A 24,110-nucleotide genomic window follows, 5' to 3' on the forward strand; every position below is an offset into this window, starting at 1 on the left:
CGCTGGGTTGCGACGCTGCCCGCGGCCTCTGCGGCGCCGGTTCGATCCCCGGCTGCTCCCCGGCCACCGGAGGAGGGTCCCACATGGCGCAGACCTCTCCTGCCGCCCGCTGCTCCCCTCAGCAGTGTACTTTGGTCCTTCTGCCTGCTCTGCTCCCCGCTCTGGCTCTGGTGAATTCTCTCACCCTCCCGCGCTTCTGACTGTACCCAGTGCATGTATAAACAAAAACAAACAAACAAATAAATAAATAAAACATGCCTCTATAAAAAAAAAAAAAAAAAAAAAAAAAAAAAGAATAATTTTGGGTCAGAGAAGAAAATGGATTTAAAAACTGAATTAGAAGGTTAAAGTAGAGATCCGCAATAAGTGGGTAATTTCTGGCTCACTTAGTAACATCATGCCACAATGTTTACAAACTTCTGAGGTGGAGGATAGGGCTTTAAATGAAATGAATGTTCACATACACATAAACACATACACACATGTGCACAAAGGTTAAATGTTCCTGTTAATCTAATATTAACATCTCCATAATGCAACTTTAGTTTAGCAATGCTCTAAATGCTTTCAGTGATGACCAATCAAAGCTTGATAAGCCTGGCTTTGCAACATGAACTCATATTACAAGTTACTATCCTCTGCTTTTCCTATTCACTCTCTTATCCTTCCTTACTATATAAAACAGAAAGGTATTTTAGAGAAACACATTTAGTTAACTATTGAAGCTTTTGAGAAAAAAATGTATCACTTTGTTCAAAGGAAAACAAGCTTTGGGCTATTAGTAAATTTTTAGAATTGAGTATTTAAAAATCAGAACTCTACTACCAAGTAACTTATAACCAATATTTATGCTAGGAAAAAAAGTGTTCATAGAATTTTATTCAATACCCAGTATTCTGAAGTTGCTTTAAAATAATGAGATAAATCAACAACTGATTTTTTTCGTTTGTCATATCTGAAGTATTTCCAAGGCTACACCAGAATAATAATATCAAAACTGTGGCATCCTGACACTATAGTCCATAAGCAGTCTTCATAAGGAGAAGGTATCTATTAAGATGTAATTGTGATTAAAAAAAAAAAGTTTTAGTAAAATTTATGGAACCATTATTCACTATCCCTAGTATGTCTCTCTCCTTGCAAATTTAATACCCCCTAATTGTTGAAATTCTGACGTGTAAATATTACCTGGGCACCAAAAGATGACTGCAGAGGAGGAATTCTAGAGATAGTAAAGGCTTGGAATGACATCTTCCTTAATAACTCCTTTTATAAATGTACCACCCAAGCTGAATGTCATTTTGGGACTATTTATAATTTAAAGCTTTCTGTCATGATGATTTTATGCCCTGACATGGCACTGAGTAGAAAGAGCTGTATGCCCCAAAGGAAAATGAAATTACTGGTGTTGTTCAAGAGCAAAGGTATTAAATAGGAAGCATTTCTTATAGAAATTCATGCAAATGGTAAAGGCTAACTGACTGTAACACAGTAAAATTATGCCACTCAAGCAATATAACCAGTATAATAAAAGGAAGCCTAATTATAAATATAAGTCTAATCCTTACCAATTCCTAATACACTAGATGTATGGCACTATTATAATTAAAGTTTTAGTGAACAAAATGGATATTAGAGAAGTTTCAGAAATTTTCAGATAAACCATTTATCCAATATTCTTAGACTGTCTTTACATTTAAATTTGTGAAATTTTGTAGAAAATGGATTTAATCAACATAAACAGAATTAAGAGGAAGTGTTAATGATTAGCTAACAAGAGCATGTACTGCATCTATAGAAAACATTGGTCTAAAACTCTCCATTAGGGCCTCCCCGGTGGCACAGCGGTTGAGCGCTGGGTTGCGAAGCTGCCCGCAGCCTCTGCAGCGCCGGTTCGATCCCCGGCTGCTCTCCACCACCAGAGGAGGGTCCCACATGGCGCGCAGACCTCTCCTGCCGCCCGCTACTCCCCTCAGCAGTGTACTTCGGTCCTTCTGCCTGCTCTGCTCCCCGCTCTGGCTCTGGTGAACTCTGTCACCCTCCCACACTTCTGACGTACCCAGTGTTTGCATAAATAAATAAATAAATCTTTAAAAAATAAATAAATAGATAAATAAATAAAAGGCAGTAGACAGGACAATTAGACTAGGGTGTTTGCTTTGATTTGTTTTACTTTTCAGGTTTTTTTTTTAATCTATTAGAATGAAAAGGATTGGACTATATCTAAATTGTTTCTTACATTTTCAGAAATTTTCATAAAACTCAAGGTTGTGAAAAATTTCAAATACAACCGCTGCAAATATTTCTTCACCTATTAGTCTTCTTATTAGTCTGGTAACAAGAAGAAAGTTATAGTTTGCTTACTTATTTATTGGATGACAGGGATAAAGTCCCTTCACAAAATGCCTAATTTGTCTCACTTATAAAATGAGATGCTTACCATATGAAACATGTACTATCAACTCTAGGTGCTTTTAAAGTTCTAGAGAGCAGTAAATTTTCATATCCATAAGGATGTCAGTTAAGAATACTATAAATATGGCCTGGAACACAAAGACTGTAGATATAGTAGTTACAGAAAAACAACAACATCAGTATCTGTTGGATATACAGGTCAAATCCCTTTCACAGCAAATGCCATAATAAATTCCAATTAAAAAACTCAGCATGACAAGAAGATTCCCAGTGCTGTGACTGATGCCCTACACATCTCAATGTTCACTATATAACGTATTCCATACCAACTGAAACAGAAAAGAAAAAGTAGGAAAGGAAAATCTAGAAATCCCTCTGGTTTTGCTTGCACTGATTAACAAGAACAATTTAAACATCCTGTTCTAAATGTTCAGTAATAAAACTATTTTTGGTTTAAATTTTTAATTCCACAGAAACTTGGATCCCAATTCTACACAATTTTATAACAAAAATAATGCCCAATAAAGTGTTTATGATAGGCTCAGATGAAACATAAAGGTGTGTCATAAATGATGCTACATATGGTTCAATAAAATGTATTAAAGGGTGGACTTTATTTCTGTTTTTATTTCATAGTAGCAATTAGACACTTCAAAAAGTGTGATTTCAATGAGACTACTGCACTGAATGGGTTTTTTTTTTTTTTAAAGATTTATTTATTTATTTATACAAGCACTGGGTACAGACAGAAGCGCGGGAGGGTGAGAGAATTCACCAGAGCCAGAGCAGGGAGCAGAGCAGGCAGAAGGACCGAGGTACACTGCTGAGGGGAGCAGCAGGCAGCAGGAGAGGTCTGCGCACCGTGTGGGACCTTCCTCTGGTGGCCGGGGAGCAGCTGGGGATCAAACCGGCGTTGCAGAGGCTGAGGGCAGCTTCACAACCCAGCGCTCAACCGCTGCGCCACCAGGGAGGCCCTGAATGGGGTTTAAATTACTCAGAATTTTCATTAAAATATGGTTATTATTTATTTATTTAAAGTATGGTTAAACACAGATGGCTGAAATGCCTTATATTAAAGTCTGAATTCAAATATATAACAAAGATGTTTCTAAAAACCAATACAATGCGTGTTTTTATCATTATCAAAAAGCATTTAGTAACTAAACACAGGAATGACTTGGACTTGAGGGGGAAAAATGAAGATTAAATCTGCATTCCATTAATTTTAAATGCCAGGTTGAGAATGGTAAAATAACATTTATTAATCGATGTGCCAATGTCTCTACCTATCCCAAGGTCATGAAGTCTGAGATTAAGGCACATAAATGTTACTCTTCTCATTCAGTAAGTACACTTTGTTCTAGGCTAATACTAGGGAACACAGCAATTTTACAACTTCTCTGTGGTAGTGAGTCAAAAAAAAAAAAAAAAGAAATATCCTATATTCTACATAGGTCATAAAAACAGAGACATAAATTTTTCCTCATTCATCACTCAGTTCGCTTTTTGTTGAAAATCTACTGTATGCCATACTTTCTTTTTTAAATCCTTTGGTTTATATCAAATATATGGTTGCTTATAAACTAAAATGAATTTTCCTTTAGGAACAAGGGAATTTACTTCTCAGATCATTTGCCTTTGGCCTACATATCTAAAAATATTTTTGTTTGTTTCTGAAAAGAGAAAGTTTAGTTCCAAACAAATGTCATAGATAAATCAAAAGTAAAATGAACACTCAATTTACCTTCTGTACTTAAATTAGCAAGAAGTTGTTCCAAAATTAGATTTGAGTGCTTGGCAGAAGACAGAATTTAGTTTTTTTAAAACAGTGCACTATACTAAGAGAGGGAGAAACAAAAAAGAGGACGAAGAGAGGGAGGGGAGGAAGTAGAGATGGAGGAAGAATAGAAGCAGCAAAAAAAGAAACCTTCAGAAGACCTCCAGGAAGGTCATATAGAAATATTATTAAGCATAAATATTTATAATGCATTTTCTTCCCAAAGCATATTACTTAGCATTTAAATAGCCCCTTTGGCCCAGAAGTCTTTTAAATTATTTTATTAGTCAATTCATAACTCAAAGTACAGGCACCTGGCATTTTGAAAATGTGTACTTCATTTTGAGATAGAGAAAAAGCTATTTTACTCAGTACATTTTCCAGAAAAGGATAAAGAAGAAAAACATCCAAAGACATCAGGAAATACTGCCTAAAGATTTATTTATCTCTATTCATTATTTGTTGATTCATTATAGCAGTAAGTGCTTCCTACAGTTCAGATGTAGTCTAAAAGTAATATGGAAAATGTTGTGAAATACATGAATATTCTATATTGCCAGTCACCTATAAGCAAAAGAAGATAGTTCAATAGAGAAGAATGGACACAGAACTGAGTGTAAGCATCTAGGCTATAATTTCAGACCTTGTAAATATTACTTATGTGTCCTCCACCCCAAAAAAAGTTCTTATACCTTTGGATTTCTCATATGATAAAAGAGTGATAAACCAATTGTCTTGCTGATGCTTAGATGGAACACTGAGAAAATATTTATGAAACATTCTGGAGAAGAATATAATTTTAAATGTCACTATTTTTTTACTAATAATAAAGAAAAATACCTTAAAAAAGATTTTAAACAAAGAACAATGGATAACTACTTGACTGATAAAACACTATCTCATATGACTTTCTTTGGGCCTTTATTTCCACATCAGTAAGAGGGGGAGTATTATTACTGGCCGAACTTAGTATTACACGAGGCTTTCATAAGGATAAAATTATTAAGTATAAATAGAAACCCTTATCAACTTTAAGGGCTATTTCTATGGAGTTAATGTTTGTTTCCCACCAAAATACACGTTAAAATTCTATTCCTTGAGGAGATGGATTTAGCAGAGGAGGTCATTGGAAGTTGACTAGTACCCCTATAAATGCAATCTGAGAAAGCCCCTTGTCCCTTTTACCACATGAGGACAATGAAAGAAAGCACGATCTAAGAACCAGGAATTGTGCCCTCACAAGGCACTCAATTTGCTGGTGCCTGATCTTGAATTTTCCATACTTCAGAACTGCGGGAAATAAATTTCTGTTGCTTATAAACTATTCACTTTACAGTTATTTTGTTATAATAGACCAAATGAATTAAGACACGTATGAAATATAAATGCTTCTGATTATTATGAATTCTATTTTCTAGTCTTAATATTTTTTGAAACTTGTTCAAATGTTGCCAAAAATTTACTTAAATCTTGATGATACTTATTAGTCAGGCACAGAAAGCCTAAACAAAAGACAATTCTCACACAAAGGAAGAGAAGATATTCTAGTTTGTTAAAATTCAACATACAAGTCTCCAGACTAGAGAAACCACATAGAACTTTTTTCTTCTCTACTGTTTAATAGAATTTTGGGAAAGTTATATAAAAACTTTGTGTTTCAATAGCAAGCTCATAAAGTAAGAGCAAATAAATTAACACATTCAATAAGTACTCAAAAATATTAGCTATTATTATCATATATCATTAAAGGCATTATAAAATTTATAACTTCCAAGAACAATGTGCTAATAAGAATCACTCTTGCTTCCCTTCAAAAGTACTATCGCCATATATATCTATGGAGTCCAACTTCTGACATGACAGGGTAAATTCCAGTGCATCAACTATAAATTCTGAACAAAATTAAAAAAAATAAAAAACCCACACTGAGGACTCCAAAAAGAAAAAAAAAATCAGGTTATACTATTTTGGAAAATTATTTGGATTTACATTAAAAAAATAAAAATGGTTTCCTTATGGTTGAATAATATTCCATTGTGTTGACATATTCTTTATCTAGTCCTTTATCAGTGGGCATGAGATTTGCTTATATGTGCTAGGTACTTTAAATAATGCTCCAATAAACACTGTAAAGCATAAGAACCAGTCAATAAAGGGAATATTATGACTTAGCAATCCCACTTTTGGGTGGGATTTCCTGGTCTATCTTAAGACCAGGAAACCATCAACTAAAAAAATTACATGTTCTATAATGTCTATTGCAGCATTATTTACTTATAAACAACTGAACCACCCTGAGATAAGAGGATGGCACTAAAAGGATATGGTATAGACACACAATAGAATATTATTTAGCCATATTGTATCCATCTACAACAAAATGAAGGAGTTCAAGGGAATTACATGAGGTGAAGCAAGTAGACACTATAAATGAAGAGAGGTTTCAGAGTTTAAGAGTGAAAGAGGAGAGAAAAAGGAGTAGGAAGGACAATGGTTGGGAAAAAATACAAGCTTCATAAAAATATGTTCAGGGTAGGAAGTATACAAGGAAGAGTAAGGTATAATTCCAACCCTTTCTGAGGGTAACTTTCTATTTCTTCTGAATTTGTCCTTTTCAGAAACTGATAACCTCTGATGTATTAGAACAAGTATCAAGATGCAGGAAATAAAATTAACAAAAGCAGAATTAACAATTAAAATTTCTCATTAGGAGTTTGTAATCAATGTCCTTTTGATAAATTAAGAAATACTTGATAAACTGGATATAATCATGATCACACAAACAAACCTGGGAACAAGAAGACATATGATACATATATAATGCAGATACTCTTATGAAATTAAAATACTGTCTCTTCTAAGAAGCTTAAGCCAAATAAACTTAAGCTAATAGAAATGTCAATACAATTTAAATAGGTTAATTCACTAGTAGTTGTTAGATATTTGTTTATTCTGACTTTGTGACATGTTTGTTGATTTATATGCACATACACACACAAAAGTTGTTTACTAAGATTATTGTTGAGTAGCACCGTTAATACCAAGATTTTTAAAATGTGGAAAGATTAAAACTTAAAAAGCCTTGCAGCTCAATCAAAATATACAAACCCCAAAATTATTGCTTTTATGCAAATTTACATCTAAGAGAAATCGATTAAATATCAAAATTTAGCACTACAAAATAAAGTCCGCTGCTAATCCTTAAAATGCTTTCAACTGGGATGTAAGCAGTTAAAGAATGATGCTAGAAGCTGGAGCACATGTAGCTAAGTCTACAGTTTCTTTCTATAAAACAGCCTGAGCAGGCAGCTGACATGCAGTTTCCTTTTTAATTATAGTCATTTCCTGATTAATTAGTCCCAGAACACTTAATGTAAGACTACACCATGCCCCTGGGACAAACAATGATTCTCCTCATGGTACTAGCTAAGTATCATCTTTTCCCTAGGATCAAGCTCAATCTATTTTCTGTTCAAATAGGAAAGGATCTTCTCACAATAAAAATGAGTTAGGGAAAACTACAGTTCAATATTGGGAGCTATATCATCAACCCCACAGGAAAAAAAAAAAAAGAATGTGTAAATTACATAGGGGTGTTCCTCCAATACTTAAAGTTCTGGTATAGTTTAATTGTTGAGAAAATTTTGATTTTATGTACAAAGATCAATTACATTTTTCGGCAAGATCTGTACCATAAGGATTGAATGAGACAGAAATTTTGTAGAGTCAAATTCCCTGCACATTCTTGACCTTTGAAATCCTTCAAAGTAAAGATCTAATATCTCTAGAAAATAAAGTAAGAAAGCTACAAGGGGGCCTCCCCGGTGGCGCAGCGGTTGAGCGCTGGGTTGCGAAGCTGCCCACAGCCTCTGCGGCGCGGGTTCGATCCCCAGCTGCTCCCCGGCCACTGGAGGAGGGTCCCAAATGGTGCGCAGACCTCTCCTGCTGCCCGCTGCTCCCCTCAGCAGTGTACTTCGGTCCTTGTGCCTGCTCTGCTCCCCGCTCTGGCTCTGGTGAATTCTCTCACCCTCCCGCGCTTCTGACTGTACCTAGTGCATGTATAAATAAATAAATCTCAAAAAAAAAAAATTCTCTCCTCTTCTATAAAATGTCAACTCAGAATAAATTAAACACACACTTTTAAAAAAAAAAAAAAGAAAGAAAGCTACAAGGGACTTCAATTTAAAAAACTGTATGAAGAGAAGGAACTTGAGAGTACCTAAAAACTGAGTAGACAGATGGGTAGAAAAATTAAGATAATCTTAAAACCTGCCAATATACTTTTTAAAAAAGAAATGAAAATGTAAAGAGTTAAAATGGAATTGTTCCCTTTCACATCATTTTTGCAAGTATCAAGGTAAAAGCTTCATGAAGCTGTCTTCAAAAAATTAGTCATCTATTAAAAGATTAAGCAGTTTTCACAAACATGTCAGAGATCAGCCTCTTAAAGGGTAGAAGTGATTGAATTATTCTGACATTAGTAACAAAGCTTTCTCTTATAAAATAGGCATAGCTCTAATATTCTAATCTAAGAATAAAAGTTTTAAGCAAATTTTACCTAGTCTATTCATCATTCTTAGGAATAAAAATGTTTGTATGTAAAAAAATGAAAGTCTACTGTGTGCTTAATAGAAGCACTGCTGATAAATTATGAATCTAGAAAAAGTGAGGTTTAATGTAGAGAAAAAAAGGAACTAAATGAGAATCATAACAGGTTGTTATGGTATAACTATTCTTTTGACATTGCAACATATTAAATTAATTACAGTACTTAGTTCAAACACTAATGAGAAAAACTATATTAAATCAAAGTCAGTATACTTCAAAGTCTGAAAAAATTTTATCGCATCAAAACTATCCTCAGGGCCTCTCAGGTGGCGCAGCGGGTTAAGCGCAGCACTGTGAAGCTGTCCAAAGCCTCTGTAATGTGGGTTCAATTCCCGGCCGGCCAGGGAGATTCCCACATGGCACGGCAGACCTCTCCTGATGCGCCCACTGCTCCCCTCAGCAGTGTATTTCGGTCAACTGCCTGTTTTGCTCCCCGCTCTGTCTCTGGTGAATCCTCTCACCCTCCTGTGTCTCTGGCCTGTACCCCAGATCTTGTATAAAAAAATGAATAAATCTTTTTAAAAAAATAATATCCCCAATGTGGTATTTATCTACTATCTTGAGGAAGCTCAAGAAATTTCACAAACTGCATTTTTCCAATGTCTACAAATTTATTTAGTGGCCTTATACTCTTTCCATTTGTTTAGTTTTTTCTATTTGATGAAAAAAACAAGTAGGAACCAGGAATTGAGTTTGCAATGGGATATATAATACTCTAGGTCATATTTTGAGATGTTCATGTGTGCATATCAACAATCACATATACCCCCATAAGCTCAAAAAAAGCAAATACTTATTTCATAATTGAAAAAAATTGAATTAAAAAGACTTTTTCAATGATTAGTCTATATCTAGCTCCTAAGAGCTGCTTAATAAATGAGATTCCAAAAAAAGTGAGACTTTCAATTAATCAGCTTCTGGTCTAGAATTTGAAGTGTGCTATTAAAGAAAAAAACCCAAAATTCATAACTTCTTATCTAATTCTTCAATTATAATGCCACAGTTAATTGAACTCTCCTTTTTTCCCCTCTTTTTTAAATTTCATGGAACATTAACCTATAGAGTTCATTTCATTTAAATATCCAACAAATACCTGGAGATACAAAGCACAACAAAACAACAGTTTCTCTACAATAATATGGTCTTTTTTTTTTTTAGTTTGAAAATCATCTAAAAGTCTTGCAGCTAAAAAAAAGTTCCAATCTGAGAAATTTACAGAGAACATGAAATCCAGAAAATATAAAACATCAAACAACAAAAATGAAATCCATTTTCCAGAACTAAATTATGGACAGTTAAGAAAGGTGAACAAGTAATAAAGAAGAGAAGACATGATTGAGACATGAAGAAATATAAATTGTAAAGAGTCACAAAAGAAGAAAGATATTAAGAGATACATAAGGCAATCAAACAAGAAGCTGCAAAATCAAACAGTTAACCAAAACTAGAGCTGAAACTTAACATGTGTTGGGAGTGAGAGGGAAATTGTTGGTACCTGTGCCTCATAGGTATTTGCTGTCTCTCGTTTTTTTTTTTTAACCTTGACACTAATTAATGATAAAACATATCTAAACACACATTTGGTGGAAAAGTAAATCAAAGCAAAACTCCTATCAACCTCACCCCATCATAAAACCTAATAAAATATAAAAATGCTCTAGAAATACGCATAAATACAATTAATAAAGTTATTATGAAATCAGAAACTAGGAAACACACTGAAACCTAAGGATCCTGAAAATTCATGAGACTTAAGAGAAATGTCACTGTTTTTATCTTATCCTTAATTCTGTAACAATATAAAGCTATAAAATAGTGCAAATTTTATTATACCACTGAATGACCCATGCTCAACAAAATAACTTCAAAACTCTTCTCTCAAAACAGTGTACGTCTACTCTAATTATATAATATGAAAATGAAGGTAATATTAAAAAATAATCTTTTCCTTATCTTACCTCAAAATTATTTTGTTTTTAAAATATAAGAAAACCAATAGTTACATAATATAAATATTTTTTAAAAATTAAAAAGCAAGGGCCTCCCTGGTGGCACAGCGGTTAAGCGCTGGGTTGCGAAGCTGCTCGTAGCCTCTGCAGCGCCGGTTTGATCCCCGGCTGCTCCCCGGCCACCGGAGGAGGGTCCCACATGGCGCGCGGACCTCTCCTGCCACCCGCTGCTCCCCTCAGCAGTGTACTTCGGTCCTTCTGTCTGTTCTGCTCCCCGCTCTGGCTCTGGTGAATTCTCTCACCCTCCTGTGCTTCTGACTGTACCCAGTGCTTGTATAAATAAATAAATAAATAAACCTTAAAAAAAAATTAAAAAGCAAAACCAATAATTATTACTGTTGAAAGAACATTATCATTTAAGATTATCAAAATAATAAGATTATATTTTAAATTTTTTACAGAGACATATCAGTTTTGGGGAAAAACAGTGCTCAGATACACATGTAATTTTTTTACATACAAATGTCTGTGTGTATGTGTATATAGATGCATACACATATATCTATCATACACATATTTCAGAAAGTGAAAGACCTCAAAGAATGAGAACCAAAAAAAATTGATAAAAATGATGGTGCGAAGAAATAATAATATCCAAAGGTACAATTACACAGTAAGAAACCATCATCCTTATTAAGAAAAAAATAAAAGGTACATTTTCTTAAAGAATATCTTTCAGTGATTCTTAATTTTTTTTAAAGAGCTTCCAGTCTCTACATGTTTAAGGTATTTACATTTTAACACAGTGAAAAGTTTTCATTGTCTTTGCTCACCTTATTATTTTTTGGTTAATAAATTTTAAATAACTATAAATTTCTAGGAGAAATTTTTATAAATTTTATGTTTATATCAGTAATGTACCAGAACAAGAGCCTGTGGTTTTTATAAACACCAATGGTACAGCCCCAGGTGGAATAACCCCATTCTATCAAAAAGCTCATTTCCTACCAATAGACAAGGTGATGACAGAGAACAGAGCAGTTGTGTAATTAGGCAAAGCTCTGCTCCTGGATGAAATCTAGCACTGAGTTATTTAACTAACACACTGCACTGAAATTAAAAAAAAAAAAAAAAACTAAGGAAAAACAAACATCTACCTGGTTAAATGATGTATAGAATTTAATTTAGTTGTGAAAATTTGCCAAATTAAAAAAAAAAACACAACTGATAATATCATTTGACTTTTCAATGAAAATATTCACTAAATATTCTTATTCAATTGCAAGAAAAAATAATTTAAACATTTCTTCTTGAGAATGTCCAGTAATTATATAATAGCATATCCACCAAAATAGAGAAAACATTTCTCTCTAGCGACATGTTTTATTTAAAGCCATCTGCTACAATACTACACTGGAAAATAGAAGAAGACAGGCTTTACTCTGATAAGTACCAATAATATGACAAGAATAGAATAAACATAAGGAAGTTTTATCTGTCCGTACAATGCTCAAGAAAGCAGAGAACTTGCAGATTCTTAAGTAAAACAAGCTACTCTCATCATTCTTTTTTATTTACATTCCAAAAAAGACTTTTGGCAGTAACTACCCAGGTAATATTTAAAACTCTTGCCTTTTTTGCTCCTGATAAAGGTTTGAACAAATGCCTATAGCTTATAAAGCTGAACTTCATCTTTGCAAGTTTATACTGTTTCATATTTAACCAATTAATGGTAATTTTTCAGTTCATTGATTTCAAAAACTAAAATCATTAATTCCTACTACAGTACCTGGCACACAACAGGCCCTCAATTTATAGATTAGAAATTGTAACACTATTGGTTGAAATTCGATTACCTCAACCCGAGGTGACCAATTAAATATTCTCTTGTGATATCATTTTGATATGACATATTTTTGGAGGTTTTTAATTTCACATATTTATTCTAACAGGAATACATTTGTATCATGTTCTTCCCATTTAACAAGGGGACAAGCACTGATCCATGAATAGTAGATGTAGATGGGCAGTGTGAGGGATGTGCAGGAAAAGGGAGCACACTGATTTCACTTTCTAGGGTCCCCTGTTAATCCAAGCTAAGTTACTAACAGGCAGCTGAATCATTACATAAGCCACTCCTATACTGGCCTCCCTCTTCTATCTTGCTCAGACATCTCAATTCCCATCTTGGTCATCTCTGGGAATTCTTTCCTGCTATCACCTAGTGATAGCAGAGTATCACTATCTCTTTTGTATTCCACATTGGGTTAACTATTATAACTTGCATCACAATATACTGTGTACAGTCCTGATTTTTCTAGGCTTCACTCCTCAAGGATGTGAACTCTTTTCATTTATAGCTCGAGAAACCATGCAGAACCTGGCACATAAAAGATGTTCAATAAAGGGTTACTGTTTGAATAAGTAAATGCAGCTAACACCTGTCTTTCAGTCTTGATTATATCAGTTATTAGGAAAGACTTTTAAAGACTATCACTTCGCTTTATTTGTTCTTGAATATGCAAAGTCACTAAAATAATATAATCACAACAAAGTCAAGATATTATATTATATTATATTATATTATATTATATTATATTATATATAATCACAACAAAGTCAAGTTTTAGGGTTCAAATAAACATTCCATGATATTTGTCAGTCAGAAAAAAAAACAGAAATAGATAAATCTGACACTTCATACTTCTAAAAAGATTCTCAATTCTATCAGCTGTTATACACATCATGTGCTCTGGTAAAAATTACATGACTAGAAGGTGTCTCATATACATATTAAAGTAGAAATAAATGCTGTCACCAATATCCATCATTACTATTATAAAGTTCAAAATGTAGTATCATATTGGTAAAAAATAGTGGACACTAAACTTTAATATTTACTATGTACTAGGAACTTTATCATTTAATTTTCACAACAATCCTACTAGGTGTTACTATTATATGCCTGACAAATGATGAAACTGAGGATTAATAAGTTAAAATAGTTTCACAAGATCACAGGTTAATACAAGGGAGGAGTGAGATGCAAATCCAGGTGAATCTAGCACTAGAATTTTTATCTTTAAAAAGAAATTGTGTGTGTGTGTGCACACATATCAGTTCTTAATGAGTCATTTAGAAAAAAACGAATTCAAGTGGTATAGAAAATGGCTCAAGATGTTATTTCTGAAAGACTGTCAATAAAGAGGTTGTTCTGATTTTAACAAAGTATAAAGTACGAATGTTACATATTAAATCATTTCTACAAAAGAGCATAGAACTATAATTTACTCTTATAGAAAGTAGTATTATTACAGGAAGCAGTATTTAGCAGACTTGATAAACTACACCATACAGGCCAAGTAATTACCAAAATTATACATACTGTTCTATAAAGCTACACAAAATTCAAGTTGCCCGAAACACACAAAACCTCCCTATGTCAAATGGTTCGCAGTAAGTGAAAATGTAATCATTGTGGCTCCTCAAGCCAACTATTAAGATTGAATTCCCAGTTCAGAAATTCTAAGTTCTATTTGCTTATTTTTATAGGGGCAGCAGGGTAATAATCCTTTCATCATCATTTTAGATCACCTCAAAATTATAAAGAATGCTAATTTAACAGGAACGACAAGAAATCTCAGTGATAAGCAATAAAGAATTTAAGATGTGCCACTGATTCATGAACAATGGCAATGCCCTCAGCCTCTGGCAGAAGTCACAGCATACACAGTGGTGCCAGCTTCAGGTCCACTTTAGGATAGACAATGTAAAGATCCATTTCAAAAGGGATGGCTTAAATTAGGGAGCTTTAGAATTTTTCTATTACTGGCCCTGTATTTCTGAAACCTATGAAGCATTGTTGTCAATCAATGTTACCTTAATTTAGAAAATAAAAGGCACAACAGCAAATAAAAGGCACAACACCAATATAGTTTAAAGAAGTTCAAAGAATTTATGACTTATTGGAGTTACTAAAACAAGATTTATTTAATAGGTGATCCCATGAGAATAATATGAAAAAAGTATCCTACCTTTGTGATAAGAAGTCGGTATTCATCCAGCATTGCCTGATTGTCATGGCAGCCTGCTAATAACTGCCACACCTCCGCCCTCAATGCTTCAGGGACACCACTCTTCACCAGAGTGAAGAGCCCTTTGGGTCGTGCACCAAGGTTATTGTGCCTGAAAAAACAAGAAAACAAACCATTGGTATTCTCCTCCCCACTACTGAACTGGTATTTTAATGGGAAATATATCAATATGTTTATATAGAAGTATAAGCCTGGGTAAAGAGAAAAATGGGAATGAGGGGGTGGATGAAATAACAGTAGCAGTGTTTAAGTTCAGTATTGTCTTTTTTTCTTGATCTCATCTTTATTAGTGAGCCATGTTCTTCCACCTTCAAGGAAGGATTTTCCTTCCTCTCATTTACCTTTTAAAATTACCCTATGAATCTACTCATAATAATGAATGTGTTAACTCGATAAATTCAGGCAGTATTTCAAGGCATAACAAGAACCATTTGAATACCTTGAGATGAATATAAAGCAATGGTGTGTGTATCACAGGAGATAAGGGGAAGGGACGCTGAAAATGGAACACAAGCCTATCATACCTAACTACACCTCTACGTCTTGACCAAAGTACTTCCTAAACTAAAGAAGGACCTATCATTTTCCTAGAAAACCTGAACAACTCTATCTATACAACTCCACTTTGCTGGGGGGGAAATATACTTAGCTGACCCTTTCTCAAGGGTATTTAGAATTAGAACAAAGTCATTTATATCTTTGTCATGAAGTCAGTGGCCCCATATTAGATATGATGCTATAATAATCTGCTCATCTGAATAAGAATTTGAATTGTAGTTCCCAGTCTTATGAATGTAAGTGTCATTTCACAACTTTTTCTTGATGCCTTGATTGAACCTGGAGCTTTGTCCTATGCCTTTTGCTCATATTTAAACCTCTACTTATATTTGCTACTCAGTCTTCATCTCTTAGAACTGACCCTGGTACAATCATCAGAACTCCAGACCTTAATAATGTATTCTGGTTTGGGCTAACATTCTAGGCTCTAGTTTCAAGATTTAACATTGAAAGTCATAGAAACCATATGTCTATTTTCTATAATTGGCCTGCCACATCACCCATTTTCCTAATTTATACATACCTTTCCACCTCTATCCCAGGTCCCAGTTTTGGCATACATACCCTTCCTCTGAAAATTTTAAGCTTTTAAGCTTTCTCCATATGATCATAATTTGACCATCTTAGAAAAACTGTAATAACTTTCACAAGTCAAAAATTCAAGTAAACTTATTACTTTTTTAATAAATCATCATATTTGTATCCATTCTGCTTTCTTCCCCTCCCCATTCAAAGAAGACTTTTGTATTGTTGAGTTAGAGCACCTAAGTTGACAATACTGATAGGCTGGAAGCAAAAGAGTATAAAAACAGGTAGAGTTTATATGATTAAACATACTAGTGTACTGCTTAAGAACAAATATGTTGCTAAGTTAAAAAAAAAAGCAGTTTCAAAATACTGTACACATTATTTTAAATATACATTCTCTCTCTGGACATGGTGTAAAAACACAGATCTACAGATTGGAACCTATAACCCTTAAAACAATTACAGTGTTATAAAACATCAACTTAATAAAAAATCTAAAATAATTTTTAAAAATTACAGATGGTATTATTTTAAATATACATTTTAAATATACATTTTAAATATATATTTATATATTTAAATATTTTAAATATACGATATCTCTAACACATATTATTTTGAAACAAGCTTTTAACATGGAGAGGAAAACAATGTGGAATAATATAGTTAAAAGATTTATGTAACTGAATTAGGAAGGAAAGTATTCCTTTTATTTTCTTATGCAGTGTGAAACATTTTCAATTATCTCAATTTGTTGTACATTATATATGAGACATTTCAATTCTTTAAATTTATCTCATGGACTTAAAATGTAACTTTTGTTAATTTGGGAAAACACAACTAAAATTTGTCCAAAAAAAAACATGTCAAACAGAGGAGCATTTATATATATATATATATATATATATATATATATATATATATATAAAACATTCATAATTTTTCATTTTTTTTCCAGTGTTTGCTTTCTTTTTGCAGGTGTAGTCCCCACAGAATTTCCACCACCAGTTCACCCATCCACCATCACTATAGTCTCTTGTGGTGAAGGAACATTCTTGAGAAGACCTACACCTAAGTAAACTATTTGACATACCCCCCCATCGCCAACTTCCAGGTGTGTCTTCTTTGCTATTCAAATGAGCTTACAATCATCAAAAAAAAAAAAAAAAAAAAGGTAAGTCTCAAGAAGCCAGGATCAATCATGAGAGAATTTTTTTCATAATTTATTGTTTGGGTCTAATTGGACTTTTGAATAGGAAAAACATGGTTTGAAGGCAGTTAAGTTTCTTTTAGTACAGAAAACTAAGTCAAATAAAAACCCATTTACCTGCATGGGTTCAGCTCATTTTCTCAGAAATTAAGTGCAAAATATTCTAAATTACGAGTCCCATTATGTATATCATAGAAGAGATACTCAAAGTAATTAAATATATTGTACATTACAAGTCATCACTATATATATCTACAACTAATACAACTCCAGTAAACACCTCCCACGCAAAAGGAACCTTCATTCCACCCCTCATAACCCTAGCTATCATACTGTCTCCATCTTTACATGTCAAAATCCTTAAAAGAATTGCTGTATACTTCACTTTCTCTATTTCTTTCCCACCTCAACTTAGCTTAATGTGACCTTTCTATCTAGCCTAGAAAATGGTTTCCACTTAAGTAATACATGGTATATCTCTAAGCCACTAAATTCAAGGACATTTTTTATTTTCATTGCTGACCACTTTGTTTCCCTTAACTTCAATGACAAAACAGAGCCTTCTCTGGGCCCCTCACAAACTCTATTGCTGATTGTTTCTTCTATATTAAGCCTCTATACACACATACATGTATATACATACCCCTTCAAGTTAATAAAGTCAACATTGTTTAATGAACATTTTACCATAATATTAAACTCAATGGACACTCAGCTTCTGACTCTCAGACAGACATAATGAAAAAAACCTCTTCTCTTAAAAACCTACCACTATTTATCTCTACAGATTGACATTTAAAGTGAACTTGGTCACAAGTAAAACTGCATGATTAACAGCTTTAATTTACTAATTATCCCAGTAATAATCAGTAATTATATTGCAGACGGTCCCCTAGCATATCCATGACCAAGGAGGATTCAACCAAAAGAGCAAGTCATAAAAATAACCATTACTTTCAATATTTCTGATAAAAATATAACTACATAAGACCATTTAACACAATAGTAACTGCAGCAATTATAAACAACAGACTTACAACTGGTAGGCAACTAGTAGTGATACATACAGAACTTTGCCCTGAAAACAAGAGGTACCTATTTTAAAAAGTCACATATAGCCAGAAACATACTAAATATAGAGTAATCAGGCAGTTTTTAATGCATGAATATAAACTCCACAAGGCAAAAATCTGTCTTCTTTACATAAGTATCCCAAGCACCCAGATCAGTGTCTTACACATAGAAGGCATTCAACATATTTTTGATAAATGAATGAATATATTTATGAAACTAAATTAATAAGACCAACTACTAAGGTTAAGCAAAAAAAAAAAAAAGTTAAAAGCAAACATTCTCATTGATTTTAACAGGATTGTAAAGCTATGTGATGTTATTTATCTACTTATCTTCAAAGAGGAATATTTTCTTGAACCTAAGCACATAAGAAATGTTTCCATTTTTAAAGCTGTTCAGGAAACAAAGAAAAGGAATCATTTCTAACAAAAATAGCAGACAAATCAAGAGATGAAAAGAAAAGTCACTGAATGACACTGAGAGGTCATCAATGGAATTAGGGCAATTTTGATAGAGAGCTGGAAGTAGGTTGCTAGAAGTAGGTGGAGAACAGCTCGATTAATTTTAAAAGGTTCTCTCAGAAAAGGGAATAAACAGAACTGAAATTAACAGATGGGGTGGTAAGGGTATGGAGAAAAAGGAGCCCTTCTACATTGCTGGTGGTAATACAGACCTATGCCCCCTTATGGAAAAATTGTATGACAGTTCTCTAATATTAAAAATAGATCTACCATATGATATAACAATTTCACTCTGAGGTATCTACCCAAAGAACGCAAAAACACTAATTCTAAGGGATATACACAATCTCATGTTCATTGCAGTTTACAATAGCCAGTTGATAAAACAACCTAAGTGCCCAAGAAGAAATGAGTATATAGAGTGGATCCATTACACAATGTAGTACTGAATAGCTATTTTTAAAAAAGAGATGAAATCTTTTCATTTGTGACAACATGAATGGAAATGAAGAGGACTATGCTAAGTGAAATAAGCCAAAAGGAGAAAGACAAATAACAGATGGTTTCACTTATATTGGAATACAGAGAAAAAAAAGCAAAGAGTCAGACAGAACCAAACCAACAACAAACCCTAGAAGTCTGAGTATAGAATTGACGCTATCCGAGGGGGAGAAAACAGGAGGGTAAAGAGCACAGTGTGGAGGGAGCCCAATGAACTGTGGTGGAGGACTATGGGAACACTGGTGGTTGGTAACATACATCTGAAGAGGTGTGATACTATAACTCTGAATCACATAGTGTTGTAAATCAATGCTAAAAAAAAATGATGACGTAGCATCAAGAAAGGTTATGGGATTTCTCCTACCAATAATGAGAAGACTAAGATGTATAAGCCTAGTTTTTAACTAAACAAGCTACATAAAGAAAAGTTTCAAGCAAAGAGACAGAGTCAAGGCCATTATGAAGATCAAGAGACTATTTTTATAATTTGGTTATGTTTCTGCCTAACATTTTTCCTCAATTGAAAAAAATGGCACATGATATTAACATGAAAAGGAAGGAAGCTATGGATGGTCATACTCGGTGATTCTAATTTTTCAGGTTTCCTGTGAGTTTAGATTTTATTTTGTTGTCCCAACAGTTTGTTGATGCTTAGCTAGGTTTTAAGGTCTCTAAGAACACATTTTCACACTTTGATAAGTATAACCACAATGAATACAATCAAAATGCCTACTAAATGTATCTCAATTTTCTGATACTCTAATAAAGAGAATAATTTGAAGATGGTTTTATTAGTTGTTTGAAGATGGTTGCATTAGTTTTTTTGGATAGAAAGTCTTCCTGCTACAAATGTTGATTTTTATACTTAAGTATTCAGGGACAAAACTGTTTTTTGCCCTTAAAAATATGAACAACTGGGGCCTCCCTGGTGGCACATGGGGTTAAGCACAGCACTATGAAGCTATCCACAGCCCCTGTAGCACAAGTTTGACCCCTGGCCAGCCAGGGAGCTACCCACATGGCGCAGCAGATCTCTTCTGATTTGCCCGCTACTCCCCTCAGCTGTGTATTTCATTCAGTCTTCCTGTTCTGTTCCACACTCTGTCTCTGGTGAATCCTCTCACCCCCCCCATCTCTGGCCTGTACCCCAGTTCTTGTATACATAAATAAATAAATCTTTAAAAATATATATGAACTTCCACACACTTAAAAGAAACAGCAGTTAATCAGAAATAATTTTATGCAATTTCTTAAATAATTTAATATTCAAGTCGTTGGCATTACCATTTAGAATAAACTAAACATACAAAGAATTCTTGCTTTTCAGTTTAGTTTTTCCAGTCCTTCCATCCCAAATGTTTCCTCATTCCCTCTCTTCCTTTTTGTGGCTCTCAAGTCTAGATTGTTCACTTCTTTTCATGTAGTTATTTCTTCAAGACTCAACTCAAATATTGTATAAAGACCTCCAATACTAAACTTTCACACAGTCTGTTTTTAGTTTTCTTCTCCATATCATCCTTATTTTTTCTCATAATTTCAAATTAGGGTTAAATGTGTTTTCTATAGACTTTCCTAATACATTTACTAACATGAATTCTGATTTTATCTATAAAAGTGTCATTTTATTTTAATATAGTGATCTAGTTTGTCTATCATAAGTTCAAAATATTTTCAGCTGTATTTTATTTATTTATTTATTTGTTTGTTTATTTATTTAAAGATTGGATTGATTGATTGACTGATTTATACAAGCCCTGGGTAAAGTCAGAAGAACGGGAGGCTGAGAGAATTCACCAGAGCCAGAGCAGGGAGCAGAACAGGCAGACTGACGAAGAACACCAATAAGGGGAGCAGCGGGTGCAGCAGAAGAGGTCTGCACACCATGTGGGACCCTCGCCAGTGGCCGGGGATTGATTGCTGTGGGCAGCTTTGCAGCCCAGCACTCAACTGCTGTGCCACCGGGGAGGCCAAGTATTTTATTTAAACATTTATTAAGAACACAGGCTATCTCCTCACTTAAAAGAAAAATTTCCCCAAAGTACAAAATGTAGTGTTTTATGTAGCAGGTGCTTTACCTAAGTAAATCAAAAAATGTCTTCATTTAAGTACCTAGCTATTATTCTTAAGACTCATCGAAAGCTTCTAAATCTAAGGAAGAAAGTATTTTAAAAAGATATTCTGAAAGCAATTAAAACTTTTTGTCAATTCTTACAGATAATAAACTTCTCTAAGTTAGACAAATTTTACCCTTTTCATATGAATTGTCATGATACAACTGCAATAATGATGCAAACAGAATTACAATATCTGAATTGTAAAAGGTCCAGCAAGTTTCCTAAAGGTCTAGAAATAAGTTATCCTATGTTGGAGGTTTGTCTTTATGATATTGAAAACTATGAAACCTTAGGTCTTTAACCCTTAAGAAGTTAGCTACAGATTTTTCATAGATGACTTTATTAGGTTAAGGAATTATCCCTACTCCTAGTTTGCTAAGAGTTTAATCATGAATGAACAATAAATTTTTAAATGGTTTTTCTGCATCAACTGAGATAACTGTATGGTTTTTCTACTACAATCTGTTCATATGGTAAATCACAATGGTTTATTTTTTTTCTTTTTTTTCCCCCATAGAATTTCCTTCACCAATGCACCTGTGCACCATCACCTCAGTCCCCTATGCTCCTCCCTCCCTCCCTCTGATCCCTCTCCCTTCTCCTCCCCTGCAGTATGTCTCTGATTTATAATTGTCTGTTTTTGCTTCGTTATGTTTTGTACTGTTATTATATTTTTTACACTGATGTCTTATTTGGTTCCCCTATATCCCTGCTATGAGTGAAGCCATATGATATTTTTTCTTATTTCCTTCTGGCTTATTTCACTGAGCATAATTCCTTCTAGCTCCATCTATGTTGCTGAGAATGGCATGAGTTTATCTTTTTTGATTGCTGAGTAATATTCCATTGTGTATACACCACATCTTCCTGATCCAGTCATCTATTTTTGGGCATTTGGGTTGTTTCCAGGTTTTGCCTGTTGTAAAATAGTGCTGCAAAAAACATAGGGGTGCAGGTGTTCTTTGGATCAATGTTTTTGTGTCCTTTGGGTAGATCCCTAGGAGTAGAATTGCCGGGTCATATGATAGCTCCATTTTTAGTAGACTGAGAAACCTCCAGACAGCTTTTCAAAGTGGTTGGACCAGTTTGCACGCCCACCAGTAATGTAGCAGAGTTCCTTTTTCACCACATCCTCGCCAACATTTATTGTTGCTAGTTTTTTTTATATGTGCCATTTTAACTGGTGTAAGGTGTATCTCAATGTGGCTTTGATTTGCATTTCCCTGATTATAAGGGTTGTTGAACATTTTTAGAAAGCCCAGAAATAAAGCCACACTTACATGGACAACTAATCTTTGTAAAAGGAGCAAAGAATATGCAATGCAACATGGATAGCTTATTCAATAAATGGTGCTGGCAAAACTGTACCACCACATGCAAAAAAATGAAACAATGGTTTATTTTTAAATGCAGAACCAGCCTGACATTCCCCAAATAGTGACAGATCCTAAATAAATAGTCATGCTATTTTATCCCTTTTTATATATTACTTGACATGATACATTAATATTTTGTTGAGGATTCTTGAATCCATATTCATGAAGGACATTGATCTGCAATTTTCTCTTTTGTAATTTTTTTTCTTAGTTATATTTTTGGGGTAAGGTTGGTTTACATCACTGTATCTGCTTTGAGGGCTGAAGGCTCAAACCTCTACAAATATCTTTTCATACCCTGCCTACCACCAGTACCCCAATAATCATCCATCAAGTTTTACCAGGCCATCTCCCACCCACACAACCATCCAGCCACCCTCCACTACTAGTGCCTCAGTTTTTCATTCAATGTCAAGGGTTTGCTATTGGCTTGGTTTTAACTGATCCTTTGTTTTGTTTCTCTATAGTCCACATATAAGTGAAACCATCGCTATTTATCTTTCTCCTTCTGACTTATTTCACTGAGCATGATCCCTGCTTTTTGCAGTAGCTACATAACTGAATTATCAGGTGGAGAATATAAATCTCTAAATCAAATATTCATCTTGATAGATTCTAATATCTCTTTGGCTCCCATTAATTAATCTGTTACATAAATTACCTGAGATGTGTTGATAGCTCATTAAAATATGTAAAGTAAAATAAAATATCATTTGTTTAATAAATATGGAGGCATACCTTCTTCTTAGGGTATTTCCTTAATAACATGATTGGATCAACACTTTGTTCAGAAATTTGAGAAACCTAGTCTGGAGATTTTACAATGAAAAGCCACAAGCCTCTTGAAATGTAAACATGTACCTCCTAAAATAACTCAAAAGCTTTTCAGGATGTATACAAGATACTATCATAAGGAATATTCATCTGTCTCTCAAGAAATAAAAGAAGTTTTAATTGTTATTTGCTCTACTTTTCTGCATAAATATGTAAAATTCTGCCCAAACTTTGTATTTTCTCCTGGACTACCAGAATGCATATAATCTGATATGTATACTCAATTAACAGCAATGTGTTTGGTATAAAGGAGTCTTTGTTGGCAAGATTTTTAAATTTTATCACATATGTTAGGATTACCTTTTTAAAAACTTGTAACTGTAATCATGTACTTTAGTAAATATAAATAGAATAACTTTTTTTTGTAGGTGCAGACAAAATATCCCCAAATGTAAAGTAATGGTTTCAGTCACAAAGAATAAAACAGGTTTAATTATAGTTTATAATCAGTGATGAACCATTATAAGTTTTATAGCTGCTTTTAGTGTCTACAGACATGATAGAGAAACAAAATGTGACCCTTTAACAATAAATATTTACATGTGTTGGTATGTAGCATAAAACTGACTACTTTGAGCAATGTTATATCTGAATAATAATAAAGCAAATAT

At 33.7% G+C, this 24,110-nt stretch overlaps 1 protein-coding gene across 2 annotated transcripts in view; it reads right to left on the reverse strand.

Moving 5' to 3' along the window:
* RABGAP1L (RAB GTPase activating protein 1 like) overlaps positions 1–24,110 on the reverse strand; it is a gene marked incomplete at both ends in the record, with an annotated part of 493,888 nt that overhangs the window by 386,021 nt on the left and 83,757 nt on the right. For both annotated transcript variants that reach the window (XM_084251369.1, XM_084251368.1), the window contains one exon: positions 14,784–14,934. In XM_084251369.1, coding sequence (XP_084107495.1) covers positions 14,784–14,934 — 151 coding nt within the window. The remainder of the gene's footprint in view (positions 1–14,783; positions 14,935–24,110) is intronic.

This window comes from Talpa europaea (assembly GCF_964194135.1).
Source record: "Talpa europaea genome assembly, chromosome: 12".
NCBI classification, from domain to species: domain Eukaryota; kingdom Metazoa; phylum Chordata; class Mammalia; order Eulipotyphla; family Talpidae; genus Talpa; species Talpa europaea.